Source organism: Vulpes lagopus, chromosome 23 (assembly GCF_018345385.1).
Source record: "Vulpes lagopus strain Blue_001 chromosome 23, ASM1834538v1, whole genome shotgun sequence".
In the NCBI taxonomy this organism is placed as follows: domain Eukaryota; kingdom Metazoa; phylum Chordata; class Mammalia; order Carnivora; family Canidae; genus Vulpes; species Vulpes lagopus.
In genome coordinates, this window is record NC_054846.1 from 57,794,428 (window position 1) to 57,806,104 (window position 11,677).

Consider the following 11,677-nt stretch of genomic DNA (forward strand, 5'->3'; position numbering starts at 1 on the left):
TCAAGCCTACCCGGCCAGACTCACGCCAGGCAAGCTCATCCCCTGCCTTATGCTCCATGGTCGTGCGAGGAGTGACCGCTTCATCGAGGGCACAACCCCCACGGTAGTGCACCTTGAACGCTCAAACGACGTGCATTTCTGCCGGAAACTGAAGTGTAAGCCGCTGCTCAGACAGATGTGTGTCCCATTCAGGGATCCCCATGAGCAAATGGGGCTCTTTCTAGAAAAGTCCACCAGATGACCAGACGTCATCACAATCACTGAATACAGAGCTAAGGCTGCCCGCAAGCGTTTGTTAAAAATAAGTTTCCTGGGGCAGCCTGGGGAGGGCTCAGTGGTTTAGTGCCGCCTTCAGCTCAGGGCCTGATCCTGGGGTCCTGGGATCGAGTCCTGCATCAGCTTCCCTGCATGGAGCCTGCTTCTCCCTGTGCCTGTGTCTCTGCCTCTCTCTCGCTCTCTCTGTGTCTCTCATGAATAAATAAAAATAATAATAAATAAAATCTTTTAAAAAATAAAAATATATATATAAAAAACAAAAGTTTCGGGGGATCCCTGGGTGGCTCAGCGGTTTGGCGCCTGCCTTTGGCCCAGGGTGCGATCCTGGAGTCTCAGGATCGAGTCCCACATCGGGCTCCTGGCATGGAGCCTTCTTCTCCCTCTGCCTGTGTCTCTGACTCTCTATATCATGAATAATTAATTAATTAATTAATTAATTAAAATAAAAGTTTCCTGGGACTCCTGGATGGCTGGCTCAGCGGTTAAGTGTCTCCCTTCGGCCCAGGGTGTGATCCTGTTGGACCCTAGCTCGTGGGTGCCAACGCGTCCCGGTGGACGCCCCAGAGACTCAGACCCCAGACAGGCAGATGCAACAAGCAAGAGGGTTTATTGGACGTTTGCGCAAACGGGCTCTCCGAGGTGGCAGAGCCCCGATTAGCAATTACAGGCATCTTTTAAAGGCAAAAAACCGCGGGAGTAGCATAGCATTGATTTCTTTGAAGGTCAGCACGACCATGTTCAGGGACTTTCCCAGTCAGGGCGAAGGGAGATAGTTTCTTTTTTTTATCTCGCAAAAACAGAATGTTTTTGTTACTTGAATTCATGGGAGGCGCCTGGATGAGCTGCCTCAGGGTTAGGCCTTGTCCCACTCGCGGGCGGGGGGGTTCTTCAATCCTGGAGACCTGGGATCCAATCCCATGCTGGGCTCCCTGCATGGAGCCTGTTTCTCCCTCCTCCTGTGTCTCTGCCTGTGTGTGTGTGTTTGTGTGTGTGTGTGTCTCATGAATAAATAAAATCTTAAAAAAAAGGTTGGATTTGGTGATGTATGGACTCATTGAGTCACTATATCCTACACCTGAAACTAAGAGCGCTCTGCACGTGAACCCTAGAGGCATTAAGATAAAAAACCTAAAACAAGACAAAGAAAAAGGCTGGATCTTGAGCTTTGCTCCTGACCTCCCCATCCCCCCACTCCCATCCCCCATCCCCCTACCCCCAAAACCCTCCTCCCCGCTCCTGGGGCTGCGGCCTCTCCCGAGGCCCTCTGCGTCCAGGGCAGGATGCGGGCTCTGCCGTAGTTTCTGGAAGGAGACCTGCAAGGCGTGACCCCGGGCGGGGGGTACTTTTTCTATGCACTATATTTTTTTTTTTTTGCAATTTTTCTTTTTATACCGTGTCGAAGCACAACTGATATCAAAGCACAAATGTGCACCGTGTCAACTGAGCGGCCGCAAGCCCCGACCTGCGCGTGTCCAACTGAAGCCTGCGGGGGGGGCGGGGCTGGGGTTGCCTGGCAACCGGGACGCCCAACACGGCGCTGGGGACGCTGGACACCGGGCGTAGGTGAGACAAGAGCGGAGGGGCGGCGGGTCCCTCCCCCCTCCCTTCCCCTCCCCGCCCTGGCTGACCCTCACCCAGGGCGGTGACCCCGCGGACGGAGAGGACGCCCTGCTCCTGCCAGGGGGGACCCGCACACAGCCGCCCGCCCTCCTGGGGGGCAGATGGGGTCGGATTCAGCCCCCACCGCCCACCCCCGGGCCAATGCGCGTCCCCTTCCCGGAGGGAGAAGTGGCTCCGCCTCCAGCCCCAGGGTCTGCCCGAAGCAGGGAACCTGCCGCAAGACTTGGTCGCTGCAAGGAGGAGTGCCGACTGGGTCATTTTGCCCGGCACGCCCCCAGCCCCACTAAGGGCTTGGACACACTCACACACACTCACACACTCACACTCACATCCGGAGGGAGCCCATCGATCGTCCCCTTTCACCCCGGCCAGCACCTGCAGGTGGGCTCCGGAGCACTGCTGCTCCCACACAGGAGCAAGGCCAGGCTGTGCCCCGGGGCCTGCAGGAAGGGGGCGCGCCGCAGGTGAGCATCTCCTGAGAGCCGGCCTGCAGCCCCGTGTTCCCTCTCCAGCCGCCTTTTGTGACCGTGCCCTGTCCCTTGGCCCCCGCGCGATGGCCACACCGAGCTTCAAGCCCAGTCAACGGTTCCGGTTGCCAGACTGGCACACCAACAGCCACCTGCTGGCCACCAACGCTGAGCAACAGCGACAGGCTTCGCACCAGATCCGCCAGGAGGCCCGGGTCCTCCGCAATGAGACCAGCAACCAGGTTGGAGGCCAGGGACCGGGGGTTGTGGCGCAGTGGGGGGGGGGGGGGGGCCGCGCCCCGCAGCACTCTCTTTTTCCGGCTTTGTCTCTCCCAGACCATTTGGGACGAACATGACAACAGGACTCGGCTGGCAGAGAGGATCGACAGCATCAACCGCTGGAAGGAGACGCTGGACAAGTGTCTGACGGATTTGGACGCGGAGATCGATGCCCTGACACAGGCAGGGAGTCCGGGCTGGAGACCCAGCCGCCAGCACCTCCCCGCCTCCCCCCTGCACGGGGATCTGGGGGGGCGCATCCATCGAGTCACTCCACGGCCCTCTGCTAAGGCGGGGCTGGGCTGCTTCCCGGGGGATGGCCCCACCAGTGTCCCCGGCCCTCTCTTTTCTAGATGAAAGAATCCGCAGAGCAAAACTTGCAGGCCAAGAACCTGCCTCTGGATGTCGCAGTCGAGTGCCTGACCTTGAGGGACAGTCGGCGCGACATTGATGTGGTGAAGGATCCGGTGGAGGAAGAGCTGCACAAAGAGGTGGAGGTCATTGATGCCACCAAGAAGGCTCTACAGCAGAGGATTAGCCAGGCCTTCGAGAAGCTCTGGTAAGGGGCAGCCCTCTTGGCCGCGTTCACCTGCACTTGAAGGCTTGCTTGTCATTTTTTTCTTTTTTTTTAAGATTTTCAAGTCTATTTATTAGAGAGAGAGAGAGCGCGCACGCGCAGGTGCAGGAGCAGGGGGAGAGGGGCGAGCCGTCTCCGCGCTGAGCGAGGAGCCCGTCAGATCGGGACCCGAGTGAAATGGAGTCAGACTCCCAACCCCCTGCGCCCCAGGAGCCCCAGGCTGCGGGTCTCACGGGCGACACGTGTATTGTGGACAATAAGCAACTGGCTCTCAGGCTCCTCCTGACCCCGCTCTGCCCGAAGCCCAAACCCGATGGTGGCGCTTGTCCCACAGCCTAGTCGTAGGCTCAGAACGCTGCCCAGACCCTGCATTAGGCCACCGTTGTCTGTTTGTGTTCCTTGGTTTATTTAGTTGTTCATGAGACACGGAGCGAGGCAGAGAGCCAGGCAGAGAGAGAAGCAGGCCTCTCGTGGGGAGCCCGCGGGGGACTCGATCCCGGCCCGGGTCACGGCCTGCACCGAGGGCACAGGCCCCACCGCCCGGGCGCCCCTGGGCCACCTGCCCCCGCCTGCCCCCACCTGCCACCTCCCCTGTGTCCCTTCCCGGGAATGTGTCTGTGGGAGCGGGGCGAGCACGGCTGCGTCCAGGGCGCCCGGCCGGGGGTGGTGTCCCCACGCTGCGTGCCACCCCTGCGTCCCCAGCCTCCTGCAGGAAGCCCGCCAGCAGCTCAGCGCTGACCACCGGGACAAGGTAGAGACTCTGGACATCGACCGAGGCTGCCTGTCCCTCAGCCTCATGTCCCCCAACATCACCCTGAAGGTCGATCCCACCCGTGTCCCCGACGGGTAAGAAGCCTGGGGGCCGTGGCCGTGTCCTGCCGGCCTCCTGGGCCCTGACCGCGTCCCCCCCCACCCTGCAGCTCCTCCACTCTCCAGCAGTGGGACGGCTTTAGCCAGTTGAACAGGAGCCGGGCGGAGGCTGAGATGAAAGCAGCGGTGGAGCTGCGGGAGGCCATGGCCCTAACTATCTCCCAGGTGACTCCCGGGTCCCCCGTGGGCCCCCTGCCCCAGCGCGGGCCATTCCTGGGGTGGCCCTGGCTCACACCCTCCGCTGGGCTGCCCACCCCATTCTCCAGACCAACAATGAGCTCGAAGCCCAGAGGGTGGCCACAGAATTCGCTTTCAGGAAGCGGCTGCGGGAGATGGAGAGAGTGTACGGCGAGCTCAGGTGGCAGGAGAAGAACGTGAGCCCAGTCTGCGGAGTCCCCAGGCCGGGCGGGCTGCCACGTTGGGGATGGGGGGGCGACCGGTGCCTCTGTCCCCACAGACCTTGGAGGAGATCTCCGAGCTGCAGGAGGACATCCGGCACCTGGAGAACGATCTGCGCAGAAAGTTCCAGAACCTGAAGCTATGCCACACCCGGCTAGAGTCCCGGACTCGCCGGCCCAACGTGGAGCTGTGCCGGGACCAGGTGCGCGGGGACCCCCTGGCTCGCGTCCTCAGGTCACTCCCCCTGCACCTGCTGCCGGCAGGAGCCCGGGTGCTGGGTGCTGGCGACGGGCAGTGCCGGAGGCACAGGGACTGCGCTGACCCGGCCTCCCCACCCGGCCTCCAGGCTCAGCACGGCCTCACTGACGAGGTTCACCAGTTAGAGGCAACCATCGCTGCGCTGAAGCACAAGCTGGCGCAGGCCCAGTAAGCTGGGGGGTGGGTGGGGGTGGGGGTGGGGGGAGACCCTGCCCCCCGCGGGCTGCCTCCTGGCTCCCCCAGCCCCGACCTCGCAGCCTGCAGGGCTGATGGGACGCCGTGCCTCCTCTCCAGGGACGCCCTGGACGCGCTGCAGCGGCACCTGGCCAGGCTGCAGGCCGACCTCGCTTGCAAGGCCAGCTCCATGCTGCTGGACGCCAAGTGTATGGACACCCGCCGCAAGCTGGCCACGCCGGCCGCGACGTTCGCGCCGCAGGTGGACACGTTCGCCCGCACCACGAACCGCACCCTGAGTCCGCTCAGAACCTGCCCGCTGGAGACGGTCTAGTGCGGGGTAGGGGGTGGGGGGGTCACATCTAATAAATGTGCCGCCTCCTGCGCGCGAGGAGCTAGGAGCTCCCGAACCTGATGACTCCTCCGTCCCCAGGGGCCCCGGGCTCGGGCTCGGGCAGCAGCGCCGCCCCTCAGCAGCTCTGCGCCCCTGGAGCCTCTCGATGAGGCCGGGGGAGGGCGGCGCTGTGGGCAGGGGGAGGAGGGCGCTGCGGCTCCGGGCCGGGGGGTGGCGCTGTGGGCGGTGGGGGGAGGCGCTGCGGCTCCGAGCCGGGAGGTGGCGCTGTGGGCGGGGGGAGGGGGGGAGGTGCTGCGGCTCCGGGCCGGGGGGTGGCGCTGTGGGCGGGGGGAGGGGGGGAGGCGCTGCAGCTCCGGGCCGGGGGGTGGCGCTGTGGGCGGGGGGAGGAGGGGAGGCGCTGCGGCTCCGAGCCGGGGGGTGGCGCTGTGGGCGCTGGGAGGGGGGAGGCGCTGCGGCTCCGGGCCGGGGGGTGGCGCTGTGGGCGGGGTGGGGAGGCGCTGCGGCTCCGGGCCGCGGGGCGGCGCTGTGGGGCGGCGGGGGCGGTGCCGTGGGGTGCGCTGGCCGCGCCGGAAGTGGCGACTGCTCGGCGCGGATGGCGGCGGCGGCGATGACGGCGGCGGGCTGCGCGGGGGCCGGGGCGGCCCGCTCCCTCTCCCGCTTTCGAGGCTGCCTGGCCGGCGCGCTGCTCGGGGACTGCGTGGGCTCCCTGTACGAGGCGCACGACACCGTCACCCTGACGTCAGTGCTGCGTCACGTCCAGAGCCTGGAGCCGGACCCGAGCTCGCCCGGGAGCGCGCGGACAGGTGGGCGGGGCCGGGCCACGTGGGGGCGGGGCGGGGGCGGGGCTGAGACCGAGCCCCTCCGGCCCCGCAGGGTCCCCGGCCCGGGCCTGGCAAGCCGGTCCTCGGAGCCCCGCGAGCGGCCCCGGGCGTCCTTCTCGCGCCTGGCGCCGGGTCCGCCGAGTGCGCCGCTGCCCGTGGGGCCCAGGTCTCCCGAGTCAGCCCCGCCAGGCCGTCCTCCGCACACGGCCTCCCCGCCCGCAGCTCTGCCGTGATTTTCCTTTACCCTCAGGATAGAGCCAAATTCCTTCGCGCGTCACACCTGGCCGGCCGCGTCACACCTGGCCGGCCGACACCTGGCCCTCCGAGGCCCAGCTCTGCCCCGTGGTCCTGCCGGCTCCCCTGCAGCGGCCTGCTCTAGCCCAACCCGCGCCTGTGCAGCGCTGTCCCCGAGCCCGCTGCTCCCTCCGCGGCGCAGCCAGGTGCTCAGCCAGGTGCGCAGCCAGGTCTCGGTCTGCGGGGGTGGTTTTGCAGGTACCGCAGGAAGGAGGAGGGGCCGATGCTCAGAACCCGAGGAGCCAAAGGAGCTGGATCTGGGAAGGGTTGGAGAGGAGTTGGAGGGGGGGGTCTGGGGATGCACAAAGCGGAGAGAAGGTGAAGGTGAGGCCCGGCCGCTGGTGTCCGCTGCAGGAGAGGGCCCGTCTGCATTCCGAAGGCCCTTTTCAGGAGGGTGATGAAGCCCGGGGTGGGACTTCGGTGGGCCTCGGAGCTCGCAGAGAAGGGATGTGGTTGGCATGGTTTGGCCTGATGGGAAGAGAGACCGGAGCCTCGGTTGAGGGAAAGGTGGGGGCATGGTCTTTTAATTTCCTCTTTGCTCTCACGTTGAGGGAAAAGTGTCTTAGGTTGATGGGTGATTTAGAATTTTGTAGACGCAAGTAGCGGGACACGCAGAACAAGCTAAGCAGAGAGAGATGGCGGTGACGACGGAACTGAAGTCCAGGTAGATGTGGCTTCACGTGGAGCTGAATCCCGGGGCTCGAGCCACGTCCTCAAGCCCCAGCTCCTCTCCTTACTCAGATGCACGTCCCCGTCCCCCCCCCCCCCCCGGCAGAGCCTCCCCGGGGTGGCCCGAGCAGCTCCCAGCTCAGCGGCCAGCGGAGGACAGTCCGTCCTCAGCCTGGCCTGGCCATCTGTCCACCCCTGAACACAGGAGGCCAGTGGATGTAACCCTCACGCCCTAGTCACGGCTGAGAATGGCCGAGGAATGGCTCCCGGGGGCAAAGCAGGGTGCAGGGGCCAAAGAAGGGAGAATGGGTGCTACTTCACACGAGGAGAGGTTGAGGGCACAGGAGGCGGGAGGAAGAAAGAACCAGGTCCACCAGGGAGCTGGTGTGGGTGGGACTGGACCAGGGACTCCTGGGTCAAGGGGAGGCTGTGGATTAGAGGCCTGTCCACCCCTCTTCTAGAGAAGCCGGGATGGGGGCGTGGGAGCGGGGCCTGAGAAGGGCGCGTGATGGGAAGAGTTTAAATTTTTTAAAAAGTGATTTCAGTTAAAAAAATAAAAATCAAAAAAGAAGCTAGGATGGGAGTCTCCCACGAGTGAAAGAGAAAAAGCAGGGAAGGAGGCTCGCAGTCCAGAGAGGAGGGGTGGGGCCCGCCAAGGGCTGCCGCCGCCTCTGCAGCATCTCTGCCGTCAGTAAAGCCAAGTCCCAGCAGCCCTTGCCAGCCCACGGCCTCCTCGGACATCTTGGCTCAGCCCCGTTGCCATGTCGCAAGGCCCAGGGCAGCACCCCCCAGGCACCCAGGAGCGGTCTGTGCGGCTGGTTCTGGGGACGTGGAGGGGAGTAGTGGGATCCGAGGGAGGTGAGGACGGAGGGGCCTGTTGGGAAAGGGCTCTGGATGCCGAGCAGCAGGGCCGGCCTAATTCTGAAAGCAGCCGACACCTGAGTTTGGAGCCGCAGAGTGAGATGTGGAAATCGCTAGTCTGCTTATAGGAAGAATTTTCTGGGGTACCTGGGGGCTCAACGGTGGAGCATCTGCCTTCGGCCCAGGGTGTGACCCTGGGGTCCCGGGATCGAGTCCCACATCGGGCTCCCTGCAGGGAGCCTGCTTCTCCCTCTGCCTGTGTCTCTGCCTGTCTCTCATGAATAAATAAATACAATCTTTAGCAAAAAAAAAAAAAGAATTTTCTGGCTGTGTGAAGAGGCCAGTGGGGGGTGGGGGTGGTGCAGGAGGGCTAGGGTCACGCAGGCAGATGGGGGAAGACCAGGTTCCTTCGGGAGCCAGCAGGTCGGCGACCTGGAATGGAGAGCTGCTGAAGCTCCCCAGGCCTGGATCCCAGGAAGTGGGGTGCCATGAGGGGCTGACGGCAGGCATCCCGGAGGAGGTAAAGAAAAGCGGGGGACTGGGGCACCTGGGCAGCTCAGCCAGTGGAGCAGGGACTCGATCTTGGGGTCGTGGGGTCACACCCCACTCTGCGTGTAGAGCTTGCTTTTAAAAAAGACGGACAAAAAGCAGGAGGCCAAGGCCGCCGCCTGGAAGCCCTGCAGTGTGGTATCACGCTCGCCCCCCCCCCCCTTTTCCCCACAGAAGTCTTGTACTACACGGACGACACGGCCATGGCCCGGGCCCTCGTGCAGTCCCTGCTGGCCAAGGAGGCCTTTGACGAGGTGGACATGGCTCACAGGTGAGGATGCCCGTCCGGGGGGGCGGGGGGCAGAGCAGGGGCAGTGCGTGCTGGGACCCCCCTCCCTCCGCAGGACACTGACGCCCTTGGGGCTGCTGGGACAGGTCCCTGGGGTCCCCGAGCCCCCTGCCTCGACGCGCACCCTTTCCACCGCACTCCCGGCTCCCGGCTCCCCCAGGTTTGCTCAGGAGTACAAGAAAGAGCCCGACCGCGGTTATGGCGCCGGGGTCATTACCGTCTTCAAGAAGCTGCTGAGCCCCAAGTGCCGCGACGTCTTTGAGCCTGCCCGCGCCCAGTTCAACGGGAAGGGCTCCTACGGCAACGGGGGCGCCATGCGGGTGGCCGGCATCTCCCTGGCCTATAGCAGCGTCCAGGATGTGCAGAAGGTAGGCTGGGCGGGCTGGCCTCTGGCTCCCACCTCCCCGCCGCCCCCTCCCCCTCGTCCCCCGCCCCGCAGCCCGGCTTCTGTGACAGCACGTCTCTGCCCCCACTGCCTCTGCCCTAGTTTGCCCGGCTGTCGGCCCAGCTGACCCACGCCTCCTCCCTGGGCTACAACGGCGCCATCCTGCAGGCCCTGGCAGTGCACCTGGCTTTGCAGGGGGAGTCGTCGAGTGAGCACTTCCTCGAGCAGCTCCTGGGCCACATGGAAGAGCTAGAGAGTGACGCGCAGTCTGTCTCGGATGCCAGGGAGTGAGCATGTGGGATGGAGCAAGCTGGGTGTCCGCGGGAGGCCTGCAGCATGGGGTCCTCGGGCATTGCCCCCATCCCCGGAACCTTCCCTTTTGTCACTGCAGACTCTTAGGAGGGGTGGGAGGAGCCCCTTGGCATTGACTCCGCCCCAAGGCCCTTAGGGCAGCAGCAGATGAGAGGGCTCAGGCCTAGTCCTCCTGGCTTCTTGTCAGGACAGCTGTGCTGGCTGCCAGCCTGATCCCATCCCCCCTGCGCCCCCTCTCTGCGTCCCCCCTGCCGCCTCCGACCTCGCTGACTCCTCACCCCTGACTCACAGGCTGGGCATGGAGGAGCATCCCTACTCCAGCCGCCTGAAGAAGATTGGCGCTCTTCTAGAGCAGGACTCGGTGACCAGGGAGGAGGTGGTGTCTGAGCTAGGTGGGTAGCCCTTCCCCCGTCATCCTCCGGGCTCGTCCTGGGCTGGGGGACATGCAGGAGCCCAGAGGGTGCCCTTTCCCTCACTTCTTGCCCGAGGCTGTTGTGACCAGAGCCAGCCTGTGCAGCCCTCAGCAGGGCTGTGGGCACAGCGCCTCCGCGCCCGCCGTCGCTCCTGGGCCTTACGGGTGAATGTCCCCGGGGATGGCCACGGGCCACGAGTTCTGGCAGCGGGTGCTGGTACCTGTGCTGGGTTCTGGGCACCATACAGGCGCCCTGCCCATGGCCCATTTCACCCCCACACCTGCCCTGAGTCTCTGCCTCTGTTCCTCCCTGCCCAAGGAATCCAATCCCAGAAACCGGAATCTTAGCCACGAGGGAACTTTCCTGGTCCCACGCTAAGGAGGGACAGCCAGGATTTGAACCTGGGTAGTCTGACTCTGGAGCCTGTGGTCTCCGTCACAGCCCAGCCTGAGCCTACCGCCTTGGGGCGTGGCCAGAAGCAGCCTGGGGACTTAGGGGGCGGGAGAGTGCAGGGTCCCCATACGGTGGCTTCCCCACAGGCAACGGCATTGCTGCCTTCGAATCTGTGCCCACCGCCATCTACTGCTTCCTGCGCTGCATGGAGCCTGACCCCGAGATCCCCTCTGCCTTCAACAGCCTCCAGAGGACTCTCATTTATTCCATCTCACTCGGGGGGGACACCGACACCATAGCCACCATGGCCGGGGCCATTGCTGGTGCCTACTATGGGATGGAGCAGGTGCCAGAGAGCTGGCAGCAAAGCTGTGAGGGCTACGAGGAGACTGACGTCCTGGCCCAGAACCTGCACCGCCTCTTCCAGAAGAGTCCATGAGGGCCGCAGCAGCCGGGGCTCCGCCGTGCCCAGCAGGCCCGCCTCCTGCTCAGATTGGGGACACTGAGGTCCTGGCAGGGCCCCTGCAGTGCGGGCGGAGCTCGGCCCCAGGGCCGGGGCTGGACCTCGAGTGGAGGATCGCTGCCTCCCTGGAACGGGGTCGGGGTTCAGTGCAGAGCCTGGGGCCCACCCACCTGCTCGGTGGACGGACGGATCAGGACAGAGTGGTTGTGGAAGGGAGCCCGCGGCGTTACCTGGCTTACGTGGGGGCAGTGAAGGGCAGAGGCACCGTCTCTCCCTGGCGAGATGTGGCCACCTTGCCAGAAGCGTGTCTTTGGGCAGAGCCCCTGTGCAGTGGGGTTTCGGGGTCCGGGAGGCCGGCACCTGCATCTGGTGGACCTCCGGACACACCTGGCCCCGGGGCCAGCAGGGGCTGTCACCAGCCGAGGTCACAGCAATAAATGGTGACTCTGCCACTGCTGCCAGTTTCTCCTCTGCCCTGGACAGACGCCCCTCCCCCCGCCCCAGCGCACACCTAGGCCTTCTTGAACCCGGTACTCCACCTTCTCCTGCAAGCCAGGAACACAGGCCGGGCGTCGTGGCTGGGCAGGGCAGAGCCGGCTTGGGGCTGCTTCCTGGGGAGGTCGTCGCAGGCGGCCTGGCGGGCAGGACGAGCCTTGCGTCCCTGCTCTCAGGGGTGGACTTCTTCATAGGGTGCTCCCCAAATAGGCCTGGGCCCGGGTTCAGGGCCCCGGTCTCACCTGACTGCCTGCCCTTGGGTGAGGAGGTGAGGTGGGTGCATCGCGTCAGTGCCCTGCGTGGGCTGGCGGCGTGCGTGTGCTTCGTTCTGTGTCCTGGGCCCCAGGCAGGCCTTGGCCTGAAAGGAAGTGTTGCAGTGATTCGTCCGAAGCCAGGGACGCCGAAGAGGAGGAGGCCTGTCCTCTCCACTTAATCCTCCGGCCACCTGGCGGCCTCCG

The 11,677-nt window shown here is 64.8% G+C and overlaps 2 protein-coding genes across 3 annotated transcripts; both read left to right on the forward strand.

Annotated features, from left to right (window-relative positions):
• Positions 1–2,220: 2,220 nt before the first annotated feature.
• TEKT2 (tektin 2) lies at positions 2,221–5,532 on the forward strand. Of its 2 annotated transcripts, XM_041738749.1 has the most exons (9): positions 2,221–2,605; positions 2,700–2,825; positions 2,996–3,201; positions 3,922–4,065; positions 4,140–4,254; positions 4,356–4,463; positions 4,547–4,690; positions 4,835–4,914; positions 5,041–5,532. In XM_041738749.1, exons 1-9 carry the CDS (start codon positions 2,450–2,452, stop codon positions 5,252–5,254), a joined length of 1,293 nt encoding a protein of 430 aa, XP_041594683.1. In that variant the 5' UTR covers positions 2,221–2,449; the 3' UTR covers positions 5,255–5,532. The 2 variants fall into 2 exon arrangements, with proteins under 2 accessions (XP_041594683.1, XP_041594682.1); XM_041738748.1 differs by lacking the exons at positions 2,221–2,605; positions 2,700–2,825; positions 2,996–3,201; positions 4,835–4,914 and having other exon boundaries at positions 3,209–4,065.
• Positions 5,533–5,824: 292 nt separating this feature from the next.
• On the forward strand, positions 5,825–11,174 carry ADPRS (ADP-ribosylserine hydrolase). Its single transcript, XM_041738676.1, has 6 exons — positions 5,825–6,078; positions 8,644–8,740; positions 8,919–9,126; positions 9,246–9,430; positions 9,747–9,847; positions 10,408–11,174. Exons 1-6 carry the CDS (start codon positions 5,868–5,870, stop codon positions 10,698–10,700), a joined length of 1,095 nt encoding a protein of 364 aa, XP_041594610.1. The 5' UTR covers positions 5,825–5,867; the 3' UTR covers positions 10,701–11,174.
• The last annotated feature ends 503 nt before the right edge of the window (positions 11,175–11,677 follow it).

Coding starts and splice junctions, on each gene's coding strand:
- TEKT2 (XM_041738749.1), top strand. CDS start 2,450: ATGGCCACACCGAGCTTCAAGCCCAGTCAACGGTTCCGGTTGCCAGAC. Junction 4,255..4,355: donor TGGCCCTAACTATCTCCCAG/GTGACTCCCGGG, acceptor CCCATTCTCCAG/ACCAACAATGAGCTCGAAGC. Junction 4,464..4,546: donor TCAGGTGGCAGGAGAAGAAC/GTGAGCCCAGTC, acceptor CTGTCCCCACAG/ACCTTGGAGGAGATCTCCGA.
- ADPRS (XM_041738676.1), top strand. CDS start 5,868: ATGGCGGCGGCGGCGATGACGGCGGCGGGCTGCGCGGGGGCCGGGGCG. Junction 9,127..9,245: donor GCGTCCAGGATGTGCAGAAG/GTAGGCTGGGCG, acceptor CCTCTGCCCTAG/TTTGCCCGGCTGTCGGCCCA. Junction 9,848..10,407: donor GGAGGTGGTGTCTGAGCTAG/GTGGGTAGCCCT, acceptor GCTTCCCCACAG/GCAACGGCATTGCTGCCTTC.